General features: G+C 52.7%; 1 protein-coding gene across 1 annotated transcript in view; it reads left to right on the top strand.

Moving 5' to 3' along the window:
* Neurl1b (neuralized E3 ubiquitin protein ligase 1B) overlaps positions 1-25989 on the top strand; it is a 26973-nt gene extending 984 nt beyond the window's left edge. Inside the window, exons 2-5 of the mRNA XM_021149958.2 lie at positions 15585-16130; positions 22553-23245; positions 24945-25070; positions 25418-25989. Of these exons, the coding sequence (XP_021005617.1) occupies positions 15585-16130; positions 22553-23245; positions 24945-25070; positions 25418-25662 (1610 nt within the window). The 3' untranslated portion in view covers positions 25663-25989. The remainder of the gene's footprint in view (positions 1-15584; positions 16131-22552; positions 23246-24944; positions 25071-25417) is intronic.
* Positions 25990-27732: the final 1743 nt, after the last annotated feature.

The following is a 27732-nucleotide window of genomic DNA, read 5'->3' on the forward strand; positions in this document are numbered from 1 at the left end:
CTCTCTTTCTCTCTCTCTCTCTCTCTCTCTCTCTCTCTCTGTGTGTGTGTGTGTGTGTGTGTGTGTCTGTGTCTGTGTGTGTGTGTGTGTTGGGGGAGGGTAGTTCAGAGAAGAAGCAAGTTGGCTGTAGGTCAGATTTAGCACAGCCCAGCTGACACCCCATCTCTGTTCTGACACCCCCACAGCCCTTCCTCCAGCAGATATCCTAATAGAGTTGTCTCTTCTGGAAGGGATTGGGCCAACCTGCGACCCAAAGACCACTGAGAAGAGAGACAGCCCCTTCTACTAACAAGCCCCTAAGTGGCTTTCACTGGATCATTCCTAAGGTCAGCCAGGTGGAGTCACAGGCTGGTCAGCTTCAGAGGTGGCTTTGGAACCTGGGTCTGTACTAGACAGAATGATAACCGCTTCTTGTGCACATGGCTCTTGCTAGGCTGAAGAGACCCAGCCACCGATCTGGAGGGACCTGAGGTCTCATCAGAGATGGCAGTCACAGAAGCCCATGACTGAGACACAGTACATACTCAACTAGAATTCCTGTGCTATTCTGGTTGGTTTTTAAAAAAGCCATTCTGCCACCTGTGGGTCACACTTGGAGCAAGGCAAGGGACAGGCTGTCTCACCAGGTGCTCACACATTGCTGGGGTGCCCATTCCCCTGGAGTCTGATGCTGTGGGTGGAGCACTCTAGGCTGGAGGTTCAGAGTCAAGGCAGGTCACCCCATGCTGTGTGGGAACCTCCTACCCTCAGTGAGGAGGCACATCAGATAGCAGATGCCCGAAATAAGCAGACTTATATATTGTTTTTAGATCCACCTGCCATTGACTTCTGGCATCTATACATCCTCTCACACCTGGACTGTTCTTTCTTGTCTCACCACCAGGTTCCCTGGTCACCTTTCCCAGGGACCTTACACTCTCTGCCCTAATGGGGACACCTTCATAAGGCTTCGTGTTTGTATGACCGTGCTGCACCATCACTGTGTCTTCTTGTGACTCTCTAGGGGTTCTGCGAGGACAGACTCCATGCCTTGATTGTCTCATTCCCTGGTTTGCCCGGCCCAGAACCTAGTGCCTAGTGCAGGCTCAGAACCGGGTGGTGGAGCGTATATGGAGCCTGTATGTTTGGCTGAAGGAGTACTTGGCACAGGCTGGCCCCGAGGGAGCCTGTGCTCTCCTTCTCAGGGAAGGAGCATGTGTGTGGGGTGGAGTTCATTCCACAGGACTGGAAATCGAGGGCTAGCGTTTGCTGAGCACCTGGGTTCTTCACCAGGCTCCCGGCATATGTGGCTGAAGTCATAAGCCAAGCACGCCTCTCAAGGCTGCTACACTCTGATCACACTCTGAGCAGGCTGCCTGCAAGTTTCCCTCTGACCTCCGAGCAGCTGCCCCTTCTCTTCCTTCCCTTCCCTCAGGCCCCTGCTATAGACTGAGTCTTGACATTGTCATCCCCTCCCAGGCCCCTTTCTCTGCTTTATGGTTCTCCTGAGCATAGTCACTGTGTGACACATGTATGCTTGATCACTGTTGTGTGTTGAGTAGGGGCTAGGACACAGTGGATGTTTGGATGCTTGGGGAATGAATGAATGAATGAATGAATGAATGAATGAATGAGTTTAGTCCTCCCAGCAACCCCTTCCAGCAGAGTCATAACTCCCATTTGATGAATGGAAAACAAAAACAAAAACCAAAAAAACCAAGGCTCTTGGAGGTCAAATGGCTTGTTCTTGCCTACAGAGCTCCTCTAGTTGGCAGTGCCAGAATTGAGATCTGGGTCTATTTAGCTCCAAAGTCCTCCGTTGTTGGTTTTTTTTTTTTTCCTCCTGACAGGCACTATCCTCTCAGTCGAGGCTCAGATAACACTTATTAAATGCCACCATGGTTTAGATAATGTTTATTGGGCATTCCACCATGCACATGGTGTGTGCGCTACATGGCATAATAAGGAAATGCCAAAGAAAGTGAAGTGCCCTTTGGTTGGCGTTCATAATCTTGGCAGCTCTCTCAAACTGCACCAACATATTCTGATGTATACCCTCGACCCAGGAGAGAGCAAGGGTCAGCAGGAAGTGTTGCATCTGTTGAGCTCCTACTGTGTGTGTCAGCCTCCCTTCCCAGGTGCAGTTCAACCCTGCAACGTAAGGTAAAGTGCCCTCCAGTTTCGAGGCGGGCCACACAGAGAGACCAGGTAAGGCCAGCCCACACAGGCTCCATCCAAGCTGGGACTTAGCTGACAAAGATCCATCAGGTTCCTAATGCCCCACAATATTGTTCTCGTCCTGTGCTTCCCCTGGACTTTATAAGGAGAAAATAACTGGGTAGAAATGGGGGGGGGAGTACCATTCCAGGATGGGGTGGGTACCAACCAGCACATTCTAGCCCCTTCCCTGTACACCTCTGGGGTTCACCTGTAGCACTGTTTGGAGGAGATGCTAAATTCAAACTGTAGACTTGGTTTAATCATTAAGTTGTCAAGTGCTTGGCCAAGCCTGCTCAATAGCCAGTTACTTGTCTGGGAGTTTTGGTTGAGAAGCTATGCCCAGACTGCACTGGGCTGCCATGGCAGACTCGGGTGTTCAAAGGGGCTATCTTTGATTTCGCAGATAAAAGATGAAGGCTCAGAAATGTCAAGGACAGAAGCATTTTACATAGGGGGAAGAGAGACAGTCAGAGACAGATATAAAGATGACAGACACAAAGAGACAGAGACAGAGAGAGGATTCCTAACCTACTACATAGCTTGCTAAGTCTAGATGGGGCGTACTCACCCCTGCTTTGAATGATCCTTCCCACAGAGCCCCTCTTCCCATCAGCCTCAAACAAGGCCCTCCTAGACAAAGCAAACCTGGGCAGAGCCCTACAGCTGCTTGGCCACTTTGCTGCATAGCATCCTGTCTGACTGCTGAGATGGTGCTCTCAGAGCAAGTAGCTGCTGGTGTCTCTGAGCCATGTCTTTCTCAGCCCCTGGGAAGATAGCAGTCTTGGTCACCCTGCCATAGCCAGCGAAAGGCCAACAGGTGCTTTTCTCTGTACCCTCTTCTCTCAGATGCAGTGTGGAGCTGAGTTGAGCTTCCTTTGTCCTCTTGGCCATGTATACCCCTCTTTCCCTCCAGGTCATTGACATTTTCTTTTCTATCTGAGCCAAGCCTCTCAAGGCCACAGAAGTTCCTTCAACTGTCTGGAGACCTACATGTTGCCGTGTAGGCTGGGCAAGTTCCCTTTGGTGAGGCCCTGTAAGGATGCCATGGGCTGCACTATGCAGACAGTGGATATAGGAGCTGGGGTCTGTCCTGTGTGGATGGATGCAAGGTGGAGAAGTGGTCTGTGTTCTGGACAGACAAGTTGGGCTTCTTCTGTTTCATCCTATCTGGTTCATCTGCCCCTCCCTCACTGTGAGTGATTAGGAATGCTTTCTGGAAGAGGTTACCTCCGAAAGGAAGTCCAGCTGAGTGTCTGCTTGCTCTTAGGGTCTCCATGTGGCTTCATGCTTTAGTTACTCTGTGGCCACCAACATCTATCATGTGCCCAGCATGGGGTGCAGGCTTGAATGCCATGACCAGAGGGCGGCATGCTTCCTGTAGCGTGGACCAGCTTAGTGCCACCCTATCCCCAAACCAAGGTGGGCCACCAATATGCCTGTCTACTATGGGTCAGCTCCAGCTACTAAATGCTCTTTAGTGATACAACATAGAAAATATACTAGCATGCACTCATTATAAAAGGATTATTTTGTAAAGATGTCTTATTCTTTTAATTATGTATATGCATGTGTGTGAGATTGTGCACGTTAGTGCAGGTGTCCTTGGAAGTCGGAGATGTCGGGTTCCCTGGAACTGGAATGCTCGTGGTTTTAAACTGTCTGGTATGGGTGCTGGGAACCAAACTCGGGTCCCCTAGAGGAACAGCAAACGCTGTCAACTGCTGAACAGTCTCTCCAAGCCGTGTGTGTGTGTGTGTGTGTGTGTGTGTGTGTGTGTGCGCACCACATATGTGTCGTGCCTGCAGAGGCCAGATTAACATTGAGACCCCTTAGAGCTGAAGAAACATCATAAGCTTCCCATTATGGGTGCTAGGACCCAAAGGCTGGTCTTCTACAAGAGTGGGAATGGCTCTCTCTTAACCAGGGAGCCATCTCTACAGTCCAAGAGGATTCTTTGGAGACAGGTTCTCACTCTGTATGGTCTAGACCGGCCTTGAACCCAGGCTTCCTAAGTGCCAGAGTGTCCGCTTATGTCCATGTCACAGGCCAAATGTACCTCTGATGAATACAGCCTTTGGGGCCACTTGGCTGCAGGGGAGGTGAGGGCAGAGCCTGGAGCCCAGACCTTAGGCTAAGGCCACACTGCACCCCAGATCCTCAGCGGGAAGCAGGAATATGGGGGGCAGCTCCCAGGAAGGCAGGGTCAATTGAGTAGGGTCTGGTAAGCAAGACAGAAGACCATCATGGTCATGGCTGTCACTCGGGAAAGAAGTTCCCAGTCTTGCCTCTGGGGGCCATAAGGACTGGCTGGCAGGTGGCTGGATCCGTCTCAACCTCAGATCCAGGGCTAGATTGGAAGGTTCCCTTCAGGCACATGGACATTGGTCTCAGGCTCTCAGGCCCTTTCCAGAGCACCTGCTTTTGATAGGGCAGTTGGCACACTCAGCTGGGACAGGGACCATAGCCTGGTCTTGGGGAGTCAGGTTCTAGTGCATCCACTAGACACCAGGCAAGTCACAGTAGTGATGGTGAGTGACAAGAGAGGCCTGAGGATGAGTCAGGGAGTGCTTCCTGGAGGAGGTGTACTCCATCCTGGGAAAAAGTTACTTTGAAAGCAGAGGGCTCAAGGTCAAAGACCCCAGGTTGGGGGAGAAGACAGGAGCAGAACTGTGGAGGTCTGGGGCCAGTACTAATTGGGTGACTTGTGGGGAGGGGTGTGATAGTTGAAGGATTTTACAGACCGAGTGCAATCTACTCCGTAGCTCCCCCACCAGGGCCAGGGTCAGACTGTTTCATCCTCCCTGGGTGGAAAGGGAAGACTCAGTACTTCCTGTCTGTATTTAGTGCTGTGCTCTGGGGGTGTAAAACAGAAGCCTAGAGGCAGACAGTGGGAGCAAAGGCTAAGGCACAAGACTAGGAAACAGACTCAGAGCAGTAATAAAACCTGCCCTGGGTTAGGTGGCTGAGAAGAGTCAGGTGAGCCACCCAACCTCAGGCCTGCCCTCAGGAACCTTTGTCCATTATCAAGTGGATGCCCCTTGTCCCCACCCTAAGCATCCTGGGACTTTCCTTCTCTGTCATCTGAAGGTGACTCATCTGTATCCCGGTTGCCTATAGCAAAACATCCCCTCCCAGCACCCTGGGCTCTGCATCCACAAAGGTGGGTGTGGCTCCACACTGGCCTCTTTCAGGGTGCATGTGCCTGCCCAGTGGAACCTGCATACCCACGCCACAGCCGGCACCACAGGCCCACCTTTGCTAACCTGAGCTCAGTGGGCAAAGCTGAGAGGCTGGATGTCAGGCAGGAGCATCCTGTCCCCACTCTGGCTATCAAGGACGTGTCGGCCTGGGTCCTAGATTATCTACCCACATCTGTGCTCTGCATCCCCTTCAGCCAGTTGAGTAGCATGATCTTCCAAGCCACACCCTCTCCTGGCACACTGAGGCGATGATACCATCCAGGTGTGCCTAGCTCTGGACCAAAAGAGTGTTCATCTTGGGCCTTAGAGTCATGAATCCACCCAGCCAGCAGACTGCTCCACCGTGAGCCCGGATCAGGTGTTCTCAGAGGAGTCAGACACAGGGCAATAATAACTGCTAACGTACAACAGCCTGTCTGAGTCAAACACTATCCTAAGGCAGTAACTTGTTTAACTCTCAGCACAGGCCCTAATAGCCACTGCTGTTAGCCACGTGTAACTGGTGGGAGAGTGCTACTAAGAGAAACAGTGTCTTACCCTGGGGCACACAGTTTCTGCACGTTGGAGGGCAGGAATGGTCCTGAGGACTGCTGGGTTGAGGAGGGTGCCCCCTGCAGGTTAACTCTCAGTTAACAGTTCTGCATTCTTTGCATGGTTCTCCTGAATCCCACCTGCAGGCATGGAAAGTTGAGCACGCTCTTGGTGGGCTCACCATGGGTTTCTGTCTGAGAAGCCGCCATATCTGGAGTATACATCCCAGCCTTTGCCAAAGCCAGTCAGAGGATAGGCACTGTCCTGGGGCTTTCGAGGCAATGCAGCTGCCATTCCATTGGAAATGTCCCCCATTAGCAGCTGGGGCCTCCAGGACCTGCCTGTGAACTACTTTCAGACATGATATGCAGGGCAGTGTGGGCAGAGGTCTGCTGTGTCGAGAGAGACAGATTTTAGTGCTGAAGGACTTCCACAAGTCAAGGCCCCTGGTGCAAGGGCGAGGGAATGAATGCCTGTGTCTGGAGTGGCCATAGCCATATGTCACATATATCCTCGGAGGACAGTCTGTTCTGGAATCTTGGGATAGGGTGCCCCGGTGAGCCAGGAATGCTTTCTATGGCTCTCTCACCCTTGCATTTATGTCCCCTTAATTGTCTGTAGGAGTTAGACCCATTTTACAGATCAGGACAGGAGGTGATGGGAAACCACCCTCTCCAGCTAATTCAGCCAGCCTCTATGTGGTTCAGCTCAATGGCAGGTGTTTGTGAACAGCCGCCAAGCACCCTAATCCTTCCTCATTCCTTCTCACGGGGACTCCACTGGCCTAGTAGCACCCTACCTCAGACCTTGCCTCCCACTGGTAGGAAAAGCTCTTTAATGAGTAAGCCATTTGGGGAAGTGGATAGGTGGGGGCAATCTGGCTGTGGGCTGGCAGAGGGCCCAGGGCATTTTGTTTGCACCCTCAACACCACCCAGTTTATACCACAGTTATGGCCCTTAGGCATGTGCTCGCTTCCCCTTGGCCCCCCAGGATGATAGATTTATGGGATGGGTAGGCACACGCTCCACCTTGTGCCTCCAAAGCTGGACTCAGTAACTTTCCACTGGAGACAGCCTCTCCTTAGGCCTCAAGGGAGCTTCCTGTCCTTCAAGGTCCTTGGTGTTCAAGGGCACAAGATGGAGGACTGGAATTTCCGTCTGTCTGGGTTGTGGCATAGGACTCTGTCCCGGAAGATGGGGGCTTTGTTCTCAGAACCAGGGGGCTCTGTGCCATCTCACTCTATCTCCCGCTTTTTGTTTTTGGTTTTTTTTTTTGTTGTTGTTGTTTTTGTTTTGTTTTGTTTTGTTTCAAGGCAGGGTTTCTATGTATAGCACTGGCTGTCCTGGAACTCACTTTGTAGACCAGGCTGGCCTTGAACTCAGAAATCTGCCTGCCTCTGCCTCCCAAGTGCTGGGATTAAAGGCGTGCACCACCACTGCCCGGCTCTATCTCCCTCTTGACAGATTTGGGCACTGATGTCTGGAGCCGGACCCAGGGTCTTACAACAATTACAGTTGGACTTGGCTAGAATTCCAAGAGAGGTATAAGAAAGAGCCCTGGGCTTGGAGGCAGTGCTTAGTGCAAATCTCTGTCCTGCTGCCTGTAAGCTGTGTGTCCTCGGACAAGCTAGCTCCCCACTCTGAACTTCTGCCCCCTCGTCATCTTTAGGATCAGAGTGACAATGGTACTGCTCTCCTCCAGCTCTGGAAATGAGAGACAGAAGTAAATTAGACTCCTGCACACAGTAGGACTCCATTTGTGGCCTTTATGCTTAGAGGCAAAGAATCCGCATCCCCAGATTTGTTGAGATGAGAGATTAAGACTAAGTTGCCCTGTCACACCCAATATCTCCTTCCTGTCCCATGGAAACAAGTGTGGGCTTTTGCTCAAGTGTGGTTGACCTGTGCCCTGGCGGTGGCTACACCCTCTCCATCTCTAGGTCTCATCTTTCCATTTATGAAATGGGTTTTGACCTATAGATTGGCTGCAGGAAGCCTTAACCCAGTACGAAGGAGGCTCTCACAGGCTCAGCACAGGCCTTCCTTCACCTCTTAGGGCAGTAGGCACGATGAGACACTAAAATAGCCAGCCTGCGGTGCAAAACTAAGCGCACTCTGGCCTACTATGTGCTAAGCCTCCTCACAGGCTGTGGTCACAGCATCTTGATCCCATTTTAGATGGCTGCTTAGAACCCCACTGTCAGCCCACCTCAGTCAGTGGGGCTTAGGCAGTTCCTCTGCCTCTCCAAGGTCCTCTTCCTCAGGGGCAGGGCTTGTAGCAGCCACCTCTGTCTCTGGGGTGGTGGGCCTGGGTTCAAAGGATCAGCCTTCCAGCAGGTGTCCCTCTAGCTCCATTCAGGGCTGCAGGCCCTCCCTCGGAGCTCCTCCTCCGTGGGAGCCCCCCCTCCACAGCCACCGTGTTCCCTTTTCAGGTTCTTTGCCTTTGTCCGTCCCGAGTTCCGCCAAATGCTGACCTTCTTTTGAGGCTGTAAACAGCTGATGGATGGTTTCCACGGCCACTCTGCCTGCCCCAGTCAGAGTCCCTTTCCGTGCCAAGTCCACAATGGCCTCACTTACATCTGCAATGCTCTCCTTGCAGGTTGGGATGTTAGCGAGACCTGGGGTGGACATGCTCTGCAGTGTGAGTCTGTGAAGAGGAGTGTGCTAGAGAGCCTGTTCCACTCCTGTTCCATGTCCACCCTTCAAGGCGCTGAGTAGGTCTGTTGGCACAAACACCCAACTCTTAGGAGAACCTGTAGGTGCTCACCTGGCACAAAGCCTCCACTAAGAGCACCAGGTTGGGGGAGTGGCTGTCTGCAAAGCAAAGAGAGGGAAACACAGGCCTGGGCAGCTCCCGCCCTTATCAGTGAGCAGCTGCCAGGGCTGCCTGGAGAAGAGCCACTGGGGTGGGGGTGCGGCAGTTGGACTCGATGTTCAAAATCCTGGCTGCCTTTCTCCTGCCTCTTCTATTGGGCCATTTGAACAGGCAGGGAATAAAGGAAGGTTACAGTTTACACTTCATTCTTCAGAGAGGCAGATCCACTGGGGGCGTTGTCCAGCTTCAAACTCTTAAGCAGCCCCAAGCTTTCTTGACGATCCTTGCCTGGGCTTTAAGACCCTTTATCACACAGCCCTTGACTCCCTCTGCATCCTCCTGCTCCACCAAAGCTTCCAATGCTGTCTGCTTATTCTCCCCTCCCGGGTTTCCCTGCTGCCCGTTCCCCTGCCTGAACCACATCTGCCAGTCCTTCTTCTGTCTGATGGACAGCTCCTCTGACCTCCCTGTGCAGTTAGTCTGTGTGTCCTTAGAGCTGCTTTCAGCTCTAAATCTACCTCCTAGGGGGAAGGAGACAGCAGGGGAGCCCTCTCTGGGACTCACTGGGATGCGCACCCCACATCCCACACAGGCACTGGCACAGAGTAGATGCTACGGAGCTGTCATGCGGTGGAGGAAGTGATGTGCAAAGGAAGGAATGAGGGACATTCTCTCTGGCCTTCACAGCTCTGAGGTCTTAACCCTGAAGCTGGCTCCCATAAGGCTGGCGTTTCCTGGGTCCTTTCATCAAGAATGAACCTGGCCAAGAAGGGGACATACAGTTGGAGGGACAGCCAGATGACACTCTGCCTGGGCTCCCTTCAAAGCCAGAGCAGCTGAGGGGGCAGTTACACTTCATGGGCCCCAGAGAACAGACAAGACTTTCTCCCCAGCAGCCCTGAGGGACCCCCAGCCCTCCATGGCTCTTGGGTGTTGATAGCTGTTTGCAGAGCAAAGAGGAGGCGGCCAGTGGCGGTTTCCAGCGCGGGCTGGCTCTCGTCCACCCAGGGTGCTGGCCAGCGAGGCCTGTGAGACCAAGAACAAAGTCCCCTGTGCGCCTGTTGCTGGGTTTGGCAGTGGAGCCAGGGCGAGTTTGTCATTTTCTAGCCACTTCAAACCCACCAATGGAAAGGTCTCCTCTGCTGCCAAGGACACCCAAGTCCCTTGCCCTTTTGGTATGGCGGGAAGCCTCAGGGTTGTGTGTGTGTGTGTGTGTGTTTTCTTATCTCTGAAGCTTGCCCCCCCCACACACACACAGGCATATCCTATATTATTTTGTGCTGCCTGCAGAACTGGTTTGCATGTTGTACTAGAGCAACCATTTCTTGAACCAGATATTTCTCGTTCAAGGTCTACAATCTAAGGATGGGTGATCCAAGGGTTCAGGATACCTCTGAAGTGAATGTCCGATTGTGTGCACGGGGTGTGGGTTGTTTCTGGGGAGAGGAGGCTGTACACCCTTCATTGCTCTCAGTGAGGCCTGTGATTGCACACTGCCCTTTCCCCAAGCATATAGCCAGCTGCCCTGAAGATGGGTGGGTTGGAGGAAGGCCGAGTCTGGCCTCGTAGCCTCAGTTTCTCTTCCGTGTTGGAAATGGATGGTAGTGACTCCGCAGGGGTGTTTCCAGCTTCAGGACCGAGTGTGGAGACCTGTGTCCAGCACATCTTTGGAGCTCGGCAGGGTTTCCCAACGAAGCCTCTGCTTTTGTTAAAGGTGGGCAAGCTCTGCTTCTGGGTGAAGCCAGAATGCCATCATTGCTCCAGCGTTGTGGAGGCTTCCAGCATGGCTGGCAGTGAGTGCCGTGTCTTCAGCCTGACATAGATCAGAGGGTCAGTGGCGTGAGGACTGGGGAGGATTGGCATAGTGCACCTGTGCCCGGCACACGATGACGTAAGAACAGGCCTCTGTCTGTGGAGGTAGCCATAAGGGTTTGAGGTGGCATTTCCTGGCCAAACTATGGGCCTTCTGGAAGAAACTGTGTTCCTAATACACTGATTAAAGAAAGAGCTAAAGCTGGGCAGTGGTGGCGCACGCCTTTAATCCCAGCACTCGGGAGGCAGAGGCAGGTGGATTTCTGAGTGCGAGGCCAGCCTGGTCTACAGAGTGAGTTCCAGGACAGCCAGGGCTACACAGAGAAACCCTGAAGAGCTAAATGTCTCACAGACCTCCACCATGTGCACCACAGTACTTATCACATAAGCCTGTGCTATCCTCCAGACGAGACCAGAAGGGCTCCCAGAATGACTTCCATTAGTCTTTAGGTCTTCCTGAAACTCAGGGATGTTAAGCGTGGAGTTTAAGGTCACACAGCAAACGTAACACTGCTTGGTTTGAATTGAAGCTGTATGGCTACAGGGCAGTGCTCTCTGGCGCCAATAGAGATCTGTTTGGAGGCAGGGCCTGCCCATTGATTGCACCTTGATGGAGGACATGAATATTTGCCAACTCTCTGTTAAGGGCCAGAACTTTGGGAGGCATCTGTGGATGTTCCCATCATCCCTGCCAGCCACCCCAAGGTGGAGGTCTTCGGTCATCCACCATTTACAGATGGCAAAGCTACATCCTTGAGAGGCAAAGGGTTGCTCAGGGTTTCTCAGGCAGATTAGTAGCAAAGCACAGACTGAGCCCAGAGCCACACAGCAGGAACCACCCAAGGAGAATCATTCCTAGGCTTGTTCAGGACTGGGCATTGGAGACACCCAATCTGCCCTCTCCAGCCTGAATCTGCCATGGGTTGGTGTCAGGCATCGTTCCTGTGGGTGAACTCTAGAAAACCCCATACCTCTGGGTGGGGCCAGCGCTACTGGCTGTGACGTTCAGGCAGAGACTGTCCCTGTTGTCAATGACAAGGTAGCTGCTGAGGTCCGCTCTGTCCCACCTCTAGAAATCCCTCTGCTGACTGGGTCTCACATTAACTAGATGGGCGTCACTAGCCTGGGGCCTTGGCTGTGTGAGCAAAGGGTCATGGGTTTGTCCTAGTGTGGTTTGGAAGCCTCATCCTAGCTGAACGTTCTTGTGATGATGGTGTCTGAATCTGGTCTTGGTGACAGCAGCTGAGAACTTCTGTGCTCATGGATTGCAACTCAGCAGCTGTGACAGGATGTCCCACCATGACATGCCAGGAAGGCTGGAGCTGGGGCAGGACTAGGTATACAGTAACAGAGGCTTAGCAAAGCTGGGAAGCGACTGAGCGCAGACTGCTGCAGAAAGGGGGTCGGCAAGCTGGGACTTATGCCTTAGCTCCTGTGCTATGCACTGTGGGTCGTGGCTGCCTAGAGCTTGCTTGTCTACCAGAAGTGGGTACAGTAATCTTGCAGGTGAAGATTCCCCTTAAAAGCCAACAGCAGTCATGATGAGAAGCACCCATTGTGGGGAGTATGCAGAGTAGAGGGCATTGCCTTATGGTAGGACCAGCGCAGAGATGAACAGTGCCGTGGGCTTAGGCTGAGAAGATTCATCTCTTGCCCCCAGCTTTCTGGGACACAGCTCTTGTTGCCCCCGTTGACGTGAATGAATACAGTTGCCCACTGCTGTACGTAGAGCCTTGGCCCTCCTGAGAACTCAAGTCTCCCGTATCCTTGGGCCCAACAAAGCAGGTGTTGGATGCACCTCAGGACGCCTGTTGGCCTTTAAGTGTCTTCAGTTTGTGTCCAGAGCACACTAACTCTCTATCCTGCCCATCACTCTGGTTTTCTTTGCCTCTCACCGGGTCTCTGGTTTCAGTGTGTGTGTGCAGAGTGTTTATCTCTCGTTCCCTGAAGGAAGTTGAACCATGTAATCAAAATTAAACAAATATGTCAGCCTAAGGCATTTGGATGCCTGCTGTCCACAAGCACAGTGGGGTCTGCAGGGACCGTGCCTGAAAGTCACAGAGGATGCATCTCCCCATCTCTGCGCCTGCCTCCCTGCCTGAGTCATCAGACTGGGCTCCATTAACAGCTGCTGAGCCTCCCGGGCTGCTTGGTGAGGGGCTGTGATGGTCAGATAGGACCGGTGCACAGAGAGCGTGGGGCCGGAAGAGAAGTACAGTCAACCACACTCACGCTGCACTTGGGTGCTCTGACGGCTTTGCCGTGGAGTCCCATTGGAGCTTCCTGGAGAATTCAGCAGAGGCAGGACCTTGGTCTTTGGGCACCGGCGAAAGCTGTAGTCCCAAGGCTGCTTGTGTGTACTGACCCTGCTCATTCATGGCTGACACTGGGCATCCTGCTTGCTGGGAGTTTATCTTGTGAACTTCTTTAGGTCTTGGTAGTTCTCATCACAGGCAGTACTGACTGGCCGCAGGCTGGTCTGCTGGAAGTCTGCACACAGCCCCTTCTCCCCTTGGGTCCTGCCACCTGGGCTGAGCCTCTTGGCTTGGCATTTAGGGCCATCCAGCTGAGTGCCAGGTCAGTGATGGCACATACAGCAACCCTTCACAGCAGTGGCTACCCAGCCTTGGCACCCTAAGCCCTCCCCCTCCCCCTGCTGCAGTCTTTCGCTTTCCCCACAGCAACCAGTCCCTGCTTGGCTCACAGCACCCACCTCTGATCTTTCAAGACCTGTCTCTGTGGATATCACTGCCACTTACAGGTCCTGGGTGCTGGGCCATGAGGCTGCCTTCTTTATGCTCCTTTGGAGCGATGCCAATCACTGTGTGGGGTCTGCAGAAAGCAGGGATCGGGTGAATAAATGAAAGACTTGAATGAGCTGTGGAAGGAACACAGCCTGCCACTCTCTGGTGTCAGTTCGGGACCTCCTGTGAGTACTTCCCGCAGCCTTCCCGCCCAGGCCCTTGTTGCTCTATTGAGAGAATGGAAAGGAGACTGAGGGACAAGCACCACAGAGTAAGCGACCCTGGGATGTTTGCTGGATGCATGGTGACTGCACCGTTTGTAAGTAAAAGCCTGTCCCAGATAGAAAGGTCTGTACTGGTTAACCACCAGGACTGTTCCCCAGCTGCTGGATTTGAATGCAGTCTCCCCAGCAGCTGGGCATGGTAATGGGGAAGGAGGGACCATAGGAGGCAGGGACTGACTGCAGGGTCTGTGTGGAGAAGGATGGACTCTTACTGATGCCCAGACTTGGAAGCTGTGCCTGGTCCACCTGGACCAATAGTGGCCCTGACACTTGCATGGCTGCACTTCAGTAGCCTAGTAGAGTCCACAGAGGGGACTGACCTAAGCTGAGGGCTTGCAGTCCCTCCATTGCCCCATTTCCCTATCTGCAAACAGGCTGTCGGAGAAGCCAGTGTAGCTAACTGCTAGGCTAGCAGGCAGCAGCTAGCCTTTATCAAGGACCTGGTGTGGTCAGGTCTTTATTGGGCATGGGGGTGTAATGGAAGCCCCACCCCTGGGCCACACCTACCACAAGCCTACCCCTACCTCTTCTCTCTGCTTCCTCTTCAAATATACACTAAAGAACCAACCCCCTTTTTAAAACGGGTTCTATTGGTTGAGTATTGTTTAAATGTTCAATGCAAATATATCTTGTGGGTTTGTTTTGTTTTTTTATTCCTGTGGAAATTTTATTAGAATCTTTGTATCTCCTCGGCCATCAAGACACATCCAGAATCTGACTCCTCTTTGTCACCTACTGGCCTTTCTCACAGCTGAGCCTTGGGTCCAGCAGGCCTGTCCAAGCGATGGCTCTCCCAACAGCCCATCCTGCCCCAAGGTCCAGCGTAGCCTTCCTCTCAACTCTGAGCTTCCACTCATGAAGCTCCCTCAGAGTAAAACGGTTAAAGTGAAGGCAGGGATCTATAAGCTCCGCCCCCACTGCTCCCCAGCCCTGGGCTGCTGCATTGAGACTTTCTTTCCTCTGGGTCTTTGCACTGCTGCCCCGCCTGGCGCTCTCCCTACACCCGCTCGTTCCTTTCCCTTCCTTTAGGTTCTGCCTCTAGTCACCCATCAGAGAGGCTCTCCAAGAAAGCCCCAGCGCAGGGTCTCGGCTCCAGCTCAGCACACTGTTCTCTTGCAGTAGACCCCACCAACACAGATGCCTCATTTCATGTCAGACTTTGGTCCTTGGGCTGTCAGCTCTTCAGAGGAGAATCTTTCTCTCTTAGGACAGCTGTTCCCTCACGGCCTAGCATGCCCCTCAGAGAAAATCTCCCCAGAAATAATCCCCCAGAAGGTACATTTTAGACAAGCTAACTTTATGACCATCAGGGAATGGAGAAAACCAGAGTCCTGGCTAGGACAGAGTCACAGAGAGATGGCATGGTTACCAGTGGACCATGACAGACACCAGGTGTCCCCACATATGTGGGGATTTGATCCACACTGCCTTTCAGTAGCGATGGGAGTTTACTACACCCGTTTGTAGACAAGGACATCAGGCAGGGAGAGTGATAGGGCTGCCGCTGAGGTCCAGCTCTAGACACCAGAGGCTGGGAGCGCCGGCTGCCATAGGGATCCCAACAGAATGTGTGCTCCCTAGATCCCTATCTCGATCTGAACATGCATTTTAAGGAAAACAGCTAGACATCCCCACTGATGCTCAAGAATCAGGGCACTCTGCAGCTCAGATGTGGTCCTCGGACGAAGCTTCTAGATTTGGGAGAGTTTGCTGGGAATGAAGAGGTCATCAGACCTCAAGCCATAAACTGGATGTGAAACTGGGGAAGCCCTTTAGTGCACACCCAGCATCAAGCTTGGCTTGCTCATCTGTGAAATGTGTACCGTGATTTGACATGGTTAGGGACAGGGAGGAGGCGTTCCTTAGGTCTAGCCCAGAACCTTCTAAATTTTAGAATTTAAAATGTATGCCCAGTCTAAGGTGGAATTTATGGAAATGGTTAATAAAATTCCTGGCCACAGGACTTCTTAACGCTGACATGCCTCCTCTCTGCCCACAGACTCTAGCCCTCCTGCACGCCTCCTGGCCACCCGGCCTTGCTACGGCCCGGGCCCAGAGAGGCGAGCGGTCCTGGGCGAGGCGCCGCGCTTCCATGCGCAGGCTAAGGGCAAGAACGTGCGTCTGGACGGCCACTCGCGCAGGGCCACGCGACGGAACAGCTTCTGCAACGGAGTCACCTTCACGCAGCGCCCCATTCGCCTGTACGAGCAGGTGCGGCTGCGCCTGGTGGCCGTGCGTCCCGGCTGGAGCGGCGCGCTGCGCTTCGGCTTCACTGCCCACGACCCGTCTCTCATGAGCGCACAGGATATCCCCAAGTACGCCTGCCCCGACCTGGTTACGCGGCCTGGTTACTGGGCCAAGGCGCTGCCCGAGAACCTGGCGCTGCGGGACACAGTGCTGGCCTACTGGGCCGATCGCCACGGTCGCGTCTTCTACAGTGTCAACGATGGTGAGCCAGTGCTGTTCCACTGCGGCGTGGCTGTGGGCGGCCCACTCTGGGCACTCATCGACGTCTATGGCATCACGGACGAAGTACAGCTTCTGGGTAGGTCTGTTGGCATAGCCTGCACATCCCCAGAGTTTACAGCTCCATGGGCTTGGCTCGCCTGAGTCACCCAGCTGCCTCGTGTGTCTTGATTTTCACAAAAGCAATGGTGTCCAATTTCCAGAGGAGGAAACTGAGGCTCTGAGAGTACTTTTGTTACGGGACTGGGAGGGAACCCACATGAGCTGGTCCCAGAGTCCATGCCTTGGCTAGCCAGTTTATCACTCTTAGACCACTAAGCTTCCATTCACTCCCTCTTTCCATTCCTTTGTTCATGTTGTGCCCCCCTCAATCCCAGCATGCATTTCCTCTGCTGGCTCTTATTCATTCACCCTGCAGATGAACCTGTGCCAGTGGGCAGTCAGACACAGCAGCAGCTAGAGCCAGATAACTGTGAAGGGGCTCAGGGTGGGTTTGGGAGGCCATTGTGTGATCTCTCCTACCCCAGTGGATGGCAGTCAGTTGTTCTCTTTTGAGCCTGTAGCCTGCACTTGAAACAACCCGGCCTAGACCTGGGAGGTGTGAGGAGAGTAGGTTTCTCTGGGAAGGGGGACACATCTCTGCATGTAACCTGCCTGTAAGGAAGTACACAGGGGCAAAGTGAGAGGATGGACAGAAAGACAGACTGACTTGCCCACCTGTCTGTAGCTTGAAGCTTCCCACACTGAGACACCTCTTTCCTAGAAGTAGCTGCTCTTTCATCTTTCTCCTTAGTGCTTTGAATAGCCTGTGCTTTGCGCTAGAGGTTGCTGGGAATTGCTTGGCTTGTTTGTTTGTTATGAGAAGATGGCATAAATAGCTAAATGTTTGGACTGGATTCTGGTTTTGGGAGCCCCCCTCTCCCACCTCACCACTAGGCATGGGAGGCAGACTTGGGGTCCAGGATCTGACTCTCCTCTCCCCCCCAGAAATAAAGAGGCCACAGAAGTTTTACGTGGTTAGAACAGGCAGGGACACGAGAGTTGCTAAGATGATTGCCTGGACCCAGCTCTCCACCCGTCAGTGGGGCCTTGGTGCAGAGCTGGGCCCTCCCTGACTTTAGTTCTTTTCGACTGTAAAGCAGGTTCGTGATACTGATCAGTTCAGGGGAATCATTGCAGGGTTAGGTTATAGGAAATGGTGCCTGAAGGGGATGTGGCCTGAGGCATTGCCTGAATTGAACAAGCAGCTGGAAAGCAAGAACCTGCTCTCTTGTGTGTGGGCGGGGCCTGTGTCCCGGGTTCAGGCAGTTCAGGCAGACCGAGCTGTGAAGAGCTCTGCTCCATGCCAGGGCCTCCCTTGGGCATTAACCACACCCCTGCCCACCCTTTTCCCTTAAAGGTTTTCCATGAAGGTTTCAGAAACCTCAGCTTTCCTACGCCTCCCAGATCTCCCACCACCCTTTATCCCTGTAGAAATGGGAAGCAATCATGTCTGACTTTCCAACCCACGTCTCTGTGAGCAGACAAGAAACCACAACCACACATGAACAGTGCAAGTAGGTGAGGATGTTTTAAAAATACAGATTGGAAGCCGGGCCTTGATGACAGAATGAGTCTGGATACACCTAGGAGACGCAGGACCCCTACTCTCATTTTCTCAGTCAGCAAACCTGCATCCACACCACCACCACCATCAGCAGCATCATCACCACCCCCACAGTATTCTGTGACCCTTAGGGAGAATCGAGCAGAGCCCCCCATGTAACAAAACAAACCTGAGCCTCAGTTTCCTTATTTTTCAGTTGTCCCTGAGCTGTGCCAGCTGATGAGATGCCCTTGGCATGGAACAGTGATCACACACACATGTAATAGGGACACTGAGTGTTGAGGAGCTCTGTCTCTGGGATGTGGGGTCATGGGCACATTTCCCTTCCCACAACACATGCAATTGTGTTGCTTTTTTTCATGGGTATGAGGGCATGCCTGAATGTATGTACCTACATCACACGTGTGCATGTGGTGGAGACCAGAAAAGGGAGTCAGGTCACTAGGAATGGGAGTTATGAGCCACCATGTGGATGCTGGGAACTAAACCTGGCCCTTTGCAAGAGCAGTAAGTGCTATTAACCACTGAGCTAGCTCTCCACCCCAGGCCTGTGTACAATTAAAAAGAGCAACAAGAACATTTCCAGGCTTATGTGCTGGAAGCTTCTGGTGCGATGGGTGTCTTTTCTTTCCCATGGGGAAAGCAAGTTGATAATGGTTATATCTGGGTAAATAGATAACTGGGGAATGAGGGGGTTTTAGAGACCAACCATTTCTGGGGATGGACACACCACCCTAGAAAATCTTGGTTCACAGACTGCCCAGGTAATGCCCCAGAAGTAGCCAGGGGTTAGTAACAATCTGTGTAATGTTTTCTTTCTTTTCTCTTCCAAAGTTAATTAGGTTTGCCCCGGGTGGGGGGATAGTAAAAATAAGAAGACCCTGGTGTGTCACTATATGCCCTTAGCCCCAGCATCCAGGAGGCAGAGGCAGGTGCATGTCTGTGAGTTCAAGGCCAGCCTGGTTCACATAGAAAAGTCCCAGGCCTGCCAGGGCCACATAGTGAGACTCTGTCTCAATTGTGGCTGTTGCTCTATGACAGAGCACTACCCAGCACTCAAGGCTCCAGTTTTTGATTCCCAGCCCTGAATAAAACTTTTTAAAAATACCAGTAAATAAATGGATATTGAGCTACCATGACTTAATATTTAAAACAGGCAACAGGTGTGGGATAGTGTAACGTACAACCCCGAGAGACCCCTGGGAAAACTTGGTTTGGGGAGAGAGGTACCCCAGGTCCCACCAGTAGGTAGCTCAGTGTCTAGCTTGCTCTGTGTACTCTAGACTTCTGGGGAAGTAATTTATTGCTTTAAAATTCTCAGCCATGAAATCCTCCCCCCAAAAACATCACCCAGTACCCCCTTATCACCCCCTCTCTTCTCATACCTGAGTCAAGCCTGAGAAGCAAGACCCAAGGATGATGTCGGGGTAGGGCTGTCAAATGGAGCAATAAAAATCCAGGCCACCTACTTAGATTTGAACGTAAGAGAAACAAAACAGAAAACGTAGCACCAGCACATTCTGTGGCAGTATCTGGGACATGCTCATACCCACCGATTTGTTTATCTAAAATTCCAGTGTGTGCAGGCTTTATTTCATCTAGCACCACAGGCCTGGGACTGCCTTCACTGCTCCAGAACTCAAGTCAAAGGGGCCTACAGGATGCACACAGCTTTTGGCCTGGTGGAAATGTACGCCGTGCATCTTCTGCAATGGGTCCAGCTACACTGGACGAGCTAGGTCCAGGGTGCAGTTCCCCACGGAGTGGAGAAGCCAGGTTCTAAGAAGGAAAGTGACCAGTCCTGAAGCTCCTGGTCTGCAAGACCGGATTTGTCTGTATTTGGCTCCAAAGCTCTCAGCCCTGGCTGTACACGGAGTCCCCTAGGAGATATGGAAAGTATCTGTTTAGGCTTCACCTAAGCCAATGACAGCAGAGCTGGCTTCCAGCACCCAGCGTACCCAAGGTTCTCAGGTGGCACAGCCTGCAGCTTGGCCCTGCTGTCGTTCTGAGGAAGCCCTTTGCATTGGGTGCCTGCCCCTCCTCACTAGTCAGTCACTTTGATTCCTTTAGCACTCATTATATTTATATTTATGATCATTGGCTTATGCCACATACATCAGGACTGAGTTACCAATTAGTGCACCCTGGGACAGCCTGCAGCTAAGGAAACTGAGGCTCACATCTGCTAAGTTACACTGGCATGCCAGAACACAGAGGGGCCCAGGGATGCTGGCTGGAGGAGAACCATCCCTCTTCCTGGCACAAAGGTGTGAGTCTGAGTGGCTCCCATCCTTCCTCTGCCCAATGTCTCGGTCAGATTAAACAAATATCACACCAAAGCCATGTCATCACAGGCTAGACAGTCTGAAATACTCAGTTGCTTCCATATTATTTAAGGAAGAAAGGGTCACAGCGGTGAGCAGTGAGCGGCAAAGGGTGGAGCCTGGGGAGGCATCTTCCCTTCTCCCTCCTGCTTCCTCCTCAGCTTGGCTATCCTGTGGGCCAAACAAAGGGCCACCTGCTGTAGCAGTCCTCTGGCCTACCAGCTGCTTTTCTGGGTCTCAAGACTTACTGGCCTCATCCCATGCATTATGGTTCACATCCCCATCTCTCGACTTGTGGCTGTAGGCATGGGGTTGGGTAGTAGTGACTGACCAGGTAGAGAGACCCCAACTCCTCAGGTGATAACAGTGAGGGTGGGCTGTTCTCACCAAGGAAATCTGGGTGTGGGTACAGAAACCAGAGCAGTAGTCCTCCATAGGCCTTGCAAAGCATCATGTACCTGACTGTAGAGACCACAGGCCCTCTACTGCTGAGATAGAAGGCCCTGGATTTTGTGCTGGGTGCACTCATTCTCTTGAGTTGTGTACGACAGCACACATAAAACACATGCAAAAGGCAGTGCACATGGGGCTGAAGAAATTGCTCAAGCAGTTAAGAGCACTTGCGGCTCTTCCAGAGAACCCAGGTTCTATTCCTATCACCCACATGGTGGCTCACAAATATCTGTAATTCCAATCTTAGGGTATCCAACACCCTTTTCTGGCTTCTGTGGGTATCAGGTATATAGTACACACGCGCGCGCACACACACACACACACACACACGCACACAAAACCACACATGAACATAAAAACAACAAAAATGTTTTAAAAGTACATATAAACATATTTTAAATATATATTCAGCTCTTAGAGTCACACAGGGTGTGGTTGGGTGTATGTATGTGTATGTGTAACACAATCTGAAGATAGTTATGTGTGCATATGTATAAACAGCTGTAGACTTGAACAAGCTGTCATAAAGCAAGACAATGTCCCCTGATCCGAGGACATGAGCAGGACGTGGATGCCATCTCTGAACTTCCATGTTAGCCTCGCTTCTGTCTACTGCAACAAAATACTTGAGGCTTCACCAGAAAAGCATGGTGTGCCGGCTGCAGGGCCTCTGGGAGCTGCCATCGGGGCGACAGGAGCAACAAGCAGGAGATATAGCATAGTGAAACCAGAAGCCGGAGAGTCGGTGGTCAGGCCTGCTCTCTTCATTACAACCTATTCTCGCAGGACTGAGTAACTCTTCAGTCCAGCATTCACCTTGGGGACCAGCACTTCCAATGGGGCACCCAGATCCCTGCCCCTCAGAACCTGCAGTACCTCTCAAACTAGCCCGCAACACAGGAACCCCAGAGGACTTTGCAAAGTCTAGAATTCCCAAATGCACACTCCACCTTCCTGCTGCCTACCTGCCTCTCTCTGACACCCCAGCCTTGCACTGAGCCTGCTAGATGGAACTCTTGACTCTCCCCGACTCCTGCTCTCCCAGTACTGTACTGTCAGCAAACAGCACCTCCCACTCAATACACTGGCATCCTCGCTTCCTCTTTCCTCCCCTATCTCCATTCTGTCATGTGCCCTGTCCTTTCTGTTCCTGGTGGCATTGTGGTAAAGAACCCTGAATCTAGACAAGACAGCGTGGGTTCTGTGCCTCCGTTCCCATGCTAAATGGCCGTAGTGATAGTTCATGCCTGTCGGTTGCTGTAGTCAATGAGATCCGCGAGCTCAGGTTAGCCTGCCACAGGCTAGGGCCCCAGTGTAGGATTTGCTCTTTAGGTTGATGTTTTGCTTTAAGTAGGGAAACAATAAAGGAACTTCCAATGCCCAGCTGTGCAAATGTATGAAAACCTCTGGAGGGAGAGAGAGAAAAGGACAAAGGAAGAGGCAAGAAGTCAGGCATGGTGCATGAACTCCAGAACTTGGAACACTAAGACAGAAGATCACAAGTTCAAGAACGGGCAGGGCAGGGCGGGAGGAAAGAGGAAGCAGGGTGGAGATGGGAGGGAAAGAAGGCCCTTCCAAAGCAGTGGGAGGTTGGGTATAACAAGGCTGGAGGCTCAGGGAACACAAGCCAGTCCAGCCACCTGCAGCCATAAAGCCAGGGTAACCTGGATGGAAGTCTGAGGTCAGGAAGAGCGTGGGTGAGATCCAGGGGAGCTAGGGATCAGAAGTCAGGCAGATCTGGGGGCCAGGGCCTTACATTTAGGGCAATGGGGTTCTGCCTGACCCGTCTGTGATCTGAGTAGGGCCTGAAGTTTGAGATACGAGATCTAGAGGAGCCGGAGTCTAGAGTCGCATTTCTGAGGTTGCAGGGCTTGGCAATGTAAGCTCCAGGTTTTGAGGTTTGGGAGTTACGGACTGTGAAGTTAGAGGTAGAGGGAATCAGGGGTGTAGGATTTTAGACCTGAGGTTGGAGGTCGGTGGATCTGGGTAGTGTGCAGGATCTGAGGTTGCAGGTCAGGGGCAACTGGAGTCCAGTGCCCTTAGGGCTTAAGGGACCAGGTCTGAGGCTTGAGGTCCTGGGTGCCAATTGCCTCTTGATACCTCTCTTCTGTCCCATAGAAAGCACCTTCGCTGACACGCTGACCCCCCTGCGCCTGGGCCAGGCTCGCCTCAGCGCCTGCCCCCCTCCTGGCAGCCACGACGCTGCCAACTTCGACAACAACGAGCTGGAGAACAACCAGGTGGTGGCCAAGCTGGGTCACCTGGCTCTCGGCCGTCCCGACGCCGCGGTCCCGTGCGTGGCCCGCGAACGCGCGAGGCCCGCCTCATCGCCCGCGCTGCTGGACGCCGAGCTGCGCTTCCACGCCACGCGCGGACCCGACGTGAGCTTGTCCGCCGACCGCAGGCTAGCCTGCGCGCCCCGCCCCGACGGCGGCCGCACGCTCGTGTTCTCCGAGCGGCCGCTGCGGCCAGGGGAGAGCCTGTGCGTGGAAGTGGGGCGCCCGGGGCTGGCGGCACCCGCGGCCGTGGCCTTCGGCATCACGTCCTGCGATCCTGGCGCGCTGCGGCCATCCGAGCTGCCCGCCGATCCCGCTGCGCTGCTGGACCGCAAGGAATACTGGGTGGTGGCGCGCGCTGGGCCCGTGCCCAGCGGAGGCGACGCGCTCAGCTTCACGCTGCGACCCGGCGGCGACGTCCTGCTGGCGGTGAACGGGCGCCCGCGGGGACGCCTGCTGTGCGTGGACACCTCACAGGCGCTCTGGGCCTTCTTCGCGGTACGCGGCGGTGTGGCGGGCCAGCTGCGTCTCCTGGGTGAGTGTGCACCGGGGGTCCCCAATAAGAGATCCCTGTAGAAGACAGCTGCTGTCAGGGCTTGGCTGGAAGATGGTTTTATTTCCTTTATTATTTATTTACTTACTTATTTTTATTTCCTTTATCTCACTAGGATTTTTTTAAAAAATAAATAAATAAATAAATAAAATTTAAAAAATAACAAAATTACTGTAAAAGACGAGGGAAATTCACTGGCATATGCAAGAGAAGCATCGCTAGTGCAGAGAGTGGAGGGAAGGCTTGAGCCTTTGGAGACAATTCTTGTCTTTGGTTTTGTTTTGTTTTGGGGGGTTTTTTTGTTTTGTTTTGGTTTTTTTCTGGTTTTTCGAGACAGGGTTTCTCTGTGTAGCCCTGGCTGTCCTGGAACTCACTTTGTAGACCAGGCTGGCCTCGGGCCGCCCGGCTTTGTCTTTGCTCTTAGCAAACATAGACAAAGGACAGAAGCTGTGGGCCAGGCCAGCAGAGGACAGGATACCCACTTGCTTCATGTGACAAGCTGATAGGGACAGCTACACGGTGTGACATTGCCACTACAGTAGAGGCAAGTTTGGGGGACTGAGTGCAGTGGTCAGGGAAGTCTTCCCAGAGAGCATAACGCCACGCTCACAGTCCAGCTTATAGCAGAAAGAGTCACCATGCCACCGCGTTGGCCTTGATGCTCCTAATGGCCTGTGAATCCACATGACTACCCCCGTCTAAACGTAAGACAACAGAAAGGCAGATTACCATCCAAGAGTCACACAGCCCTGAAGAGCTGGGCACATCCCACTCTCCTGGGGGTCAGTGCCCTGGGTGAAAGAGAGTGAGGTTGCCATGGGATGGAAGGGCTTCAACAGGTGTCTGACACAGCGTGCCGTAACACCACAGCCTGGGTGTCTGAAGGAGAAGCAGGTGTCTGTAGGGTTTGGCTAGGATGTTTTGAGCTTTTTACAGTTGCTGTTGCTGTTGAACCACCTAGTTTAAGATTTCGGCCTGAGACAAGTTTTCCAAGGTGCTACTATGATAGTTGTCCTTCCTTCAAATGGAGTAAAAGCAGCAGCTCTCGTCTTCCTGAGAAAGGACCTATTTTCTGAGTTAGCGCTGAGCTTGGGCAGGGAGAGGTGCCCTCAGAGTCTGGAATCCGGTAACTGTGACAAAACCCCATTCTAGTGCCCCAAGCAAAACGTGGAGAGCAGCTCAGAAATCTGGGAGTCCCTTGACGGACTCAGGAAAGTGAGGTCTGTATGATGAGTGTGCACCCCCAGGATGAGCCTCTGCTGGCTCCACACTCAGGCCTTGCCTCCGAGAGGCTTCTCCGTTGGAAGCCTACCTTCAGTGGCATGAGCCTTTCCTTACCAATAGTTCTAATGGCAGCAGCGTGGTAGCCTTGCTTGAGTTATGCCCTTCCTCGCATCACAGTGGGATTAACGAATGGAAGGTTCTTTGGGTTTGGCCCAGCATCCCAAGGCTGTTTTTGAAATAGGAGCTATAACAGCTAAAGTATGCATATATTATATAGCGTATGAATCATATACAATATATTATGTTATATCTTATAATAGAGCTATAGCCATACCTGTGAAGGCACCTAAATAGGAGGCAGAGCACAGACATCCACAGAACCCCGGATAGTCACCTCATCCATCACTAGAGCCTGTGCCTCTCTCTCACACCCTAATAGAGTCTGTTTGACTCCTAGGTACCCTACAGTCCAGTTCTGAGACCATGACGCCATCAGGGTCCTTCAGTGGCTCCCAGGATGACAGCGATTCAGACATGACCTTCAGCGTCAACCAGTCATCCTCAGCATCAGAATCGTCTCTGGGTAAGGAAACACAGAACCCGGAGGGGCAGGACTTCCTCATGACATGGGTCCTCTGGCTGTGCCCGTGACCTTGGCCTTTGCTGGCCGAGCAGGCCAGCGGTGTTTGCCATTGCATCTGCTCTTCTCTGCTGTGCTCAGTGGGTGAATAAATAGAGAGAATCAGAAGCCCAAAGGCTGCTGATGAAGGCAGTTTATCTTTGTGCTTTGTGAGACAGCACTATCAAAAACGGGTAAAATTCAAAATGTAAACAAAGATGGGACTGTGCCCATTGCCACCACGGGAATGCTACATTCAGAGTCCTTCTGAGAGCCACACCATTAATGAAACCCTATCTCCCTTCTGGCAGTGACAGCCCCCAGCTCCCCACTGAGTCCCCCAGTGTCCCCAGCCTTCTCTGCACCCGAGCCGACAGGCAGCAGGAATGGAGAGTGCACAGTGTGCTTCGACAGCGAGGTGGACACGGTCATCTACACGTGTGGACACATGTGCCTGTGTCACAGCTGCGGCCTGCGGCTCCGAAGGCAGGCACGGGCCTGCTGTCCCATCTGCCGGCGGCCCATCAAGGATGTTATCAAGATCTACAGGCCGTAGCCGTGCAACTGGCTCGGCCAAGGCAAGGTCACCTTTCTGAAAGCCCCTGCTAGGTGGGCGACACCATGGCTATCAGGGAGCCTGGGGTCAGGAGCCATCTCTTGTCTGCCACTCCGCAGTGATGAGCAAGGCAGGACAGGTATGGAGATGAGGCCCTGGGGGCCAGAGCCCAGGCAAATACTTGCTGCTTCTGGCTCAAACACACATCACCCCCAAAAGCCTGTCCCAGGATTCAGCTCAGGAACTGCCTGGCAGATCACCTGCCTCTTGGTGACCTTCAGCTGGGAAAGGGTACCCTCTGTCTGTGCAATGCTTCTTTGGGGTTGGGTTGAGTGTGTGTGTCTGGGTGGGGGGGTGGGGGTGGGGAGACAGCACAGAGAATGGGTGAGAGAGAATGTGTGAATGTTTTATGTAGGGATCCATCTCCTGGAGGGTATTTAACACTAAGGAATGTGCAATCCGGGCCCAAATGTTAATGTGGTCGTCCACTTTCTGGGGATTTAGATTTTCTACAGTGAGCTAAGCTTTGAACATAGGAGGCCTGAACCTACACAGAGCTCCCTCAATGGCACTCAGATTTTCTAAGGGAGAGCAAAAATAACTCACTGTTTACAGCTCCAGACAGCAGCTCCTGCTGAGGGGAGAAGGTGGGCGGAGAACATCGGAGAACAGGTGGCTTTCGCTTCTCACTCAGCCTAGGAGTAGCCTTCCCAAGGCAGCTGAGGACAGGTGCCCCAGCGGTAGCAACTAGAGTCCTTTATCCCCAGCCAGTAGAACAGTAAACACCTCAGCCTTGTCCCTACTTGCTGTGGAGTTTTATGACGTCCTTCCTGTTCTCTGGGACAACTCCGCGTCTCCCAAGGTAGAATTAAGAGCTTAGGACATGTCCCAGTGAGCAGCTGGCAGAAGCTAGAAGACCCAGACCCCTACCTCGTCCTTGTCCTGACTCTCATTTTCCTGTTGATTATTATGGTGTTAAGTACACCAGTTAGCTACTGGTGAGGAACTGACTGAAAATGCTCCCCACTCCTGGGCCTGTTTGCTGCCATTTCCCAGGCCCCTGGCCCTGTCACCCTCTCACTGGCTCACTTATGTCTGTAGGCTTCCAGACTTTTGCCATTGAGGATGCTCTGGCCATGTGTGCCACCCCTCCCTTCTAAAGAGCCACGGGTTGTCCCGAATGTGCATCCACCTACCCTGAGCTGTACCTTTAGTGAAGTTCCTTGACCTCCCTCTTCTTTGTTCCTACTTGGAAGCCTGGTGCCAGGGCATTGGTGAGACCCGCTCTGTTTTTGTTGTTGTTGTTTTTGTTGTTGCTGTTGTTGTTGTTGTTTTGAGAGAAAGCTTGAGACACCTTGCCAGGAGCAACTGTTTCCTCACAGCGCCTAATCTGGCCCTCTCTTGCTGTGAGGGAGGGCAAAAGAGGGGAAGAGAAACATTTAGGAAGTGAGGTTCAAGGAACAGGTTTTGACAAGGAGCCATGGACCACCTGAGAGCAGCCCAAGCCCCACTCAGTGCCCCTGGTGGCTGGAGGCCTTGGGCCTCCACTGCTACTCTGAGAGAGTCTGGATCTGACCTGTTCACGGCTTCCTCCTTCCTCTCCCATCTTTTCCTTCTTCTTTTTCTTCTTCTTTTTCTTTTTCTTTTTCTTTTTTCCTTTTTCTTTTTCCTTCCTTCCTTCCTTCCTTTCTTTTTCTTTCTTTCTTTCTTTCTTTCTTTCTTTCTTTCTTTCTTTCTTTCTTTTTTTTGGTGTGTGTTTTGGTTTTCCTGGAACTCACTCTGTAGACCAGGCTAGCCCCAAACTCAGAAATCTGCCTCCCGAGTGCTGGGACTAAGGGTGTGCACCACCACTGCCCTGGTGCAGCTGAATCCTTTAAGGAGCTAGAGTAACCCTTGTTCGCCTCGGTGAGAGTCTGAGAATCAGGTGCTTTGGCTACACAGCTCAATTTACACAGCCAAGCCTTTAGCTTCTATGTGTGCTGGGCATGGACAGAGCCTCCTCATCGCCAGTGATGATGGCCGGGTTTCCAGGCAGCCGTGGTCCTGTCTGAATATTGTCTCTAACTGCCA

This window comes from Mus caroli, chromosome 17 (assembly GCF_900094665.2).
Source record: "Mus caroli chromosome 17, CAROLI_EIJ_v1.1, whole genome shotgun sequence".
Lineage (NCBI taxonomy): Eukaryota > Metazoa > Chordata > Mammalia > Rodentia > Muridae > Mus > Mus caroli.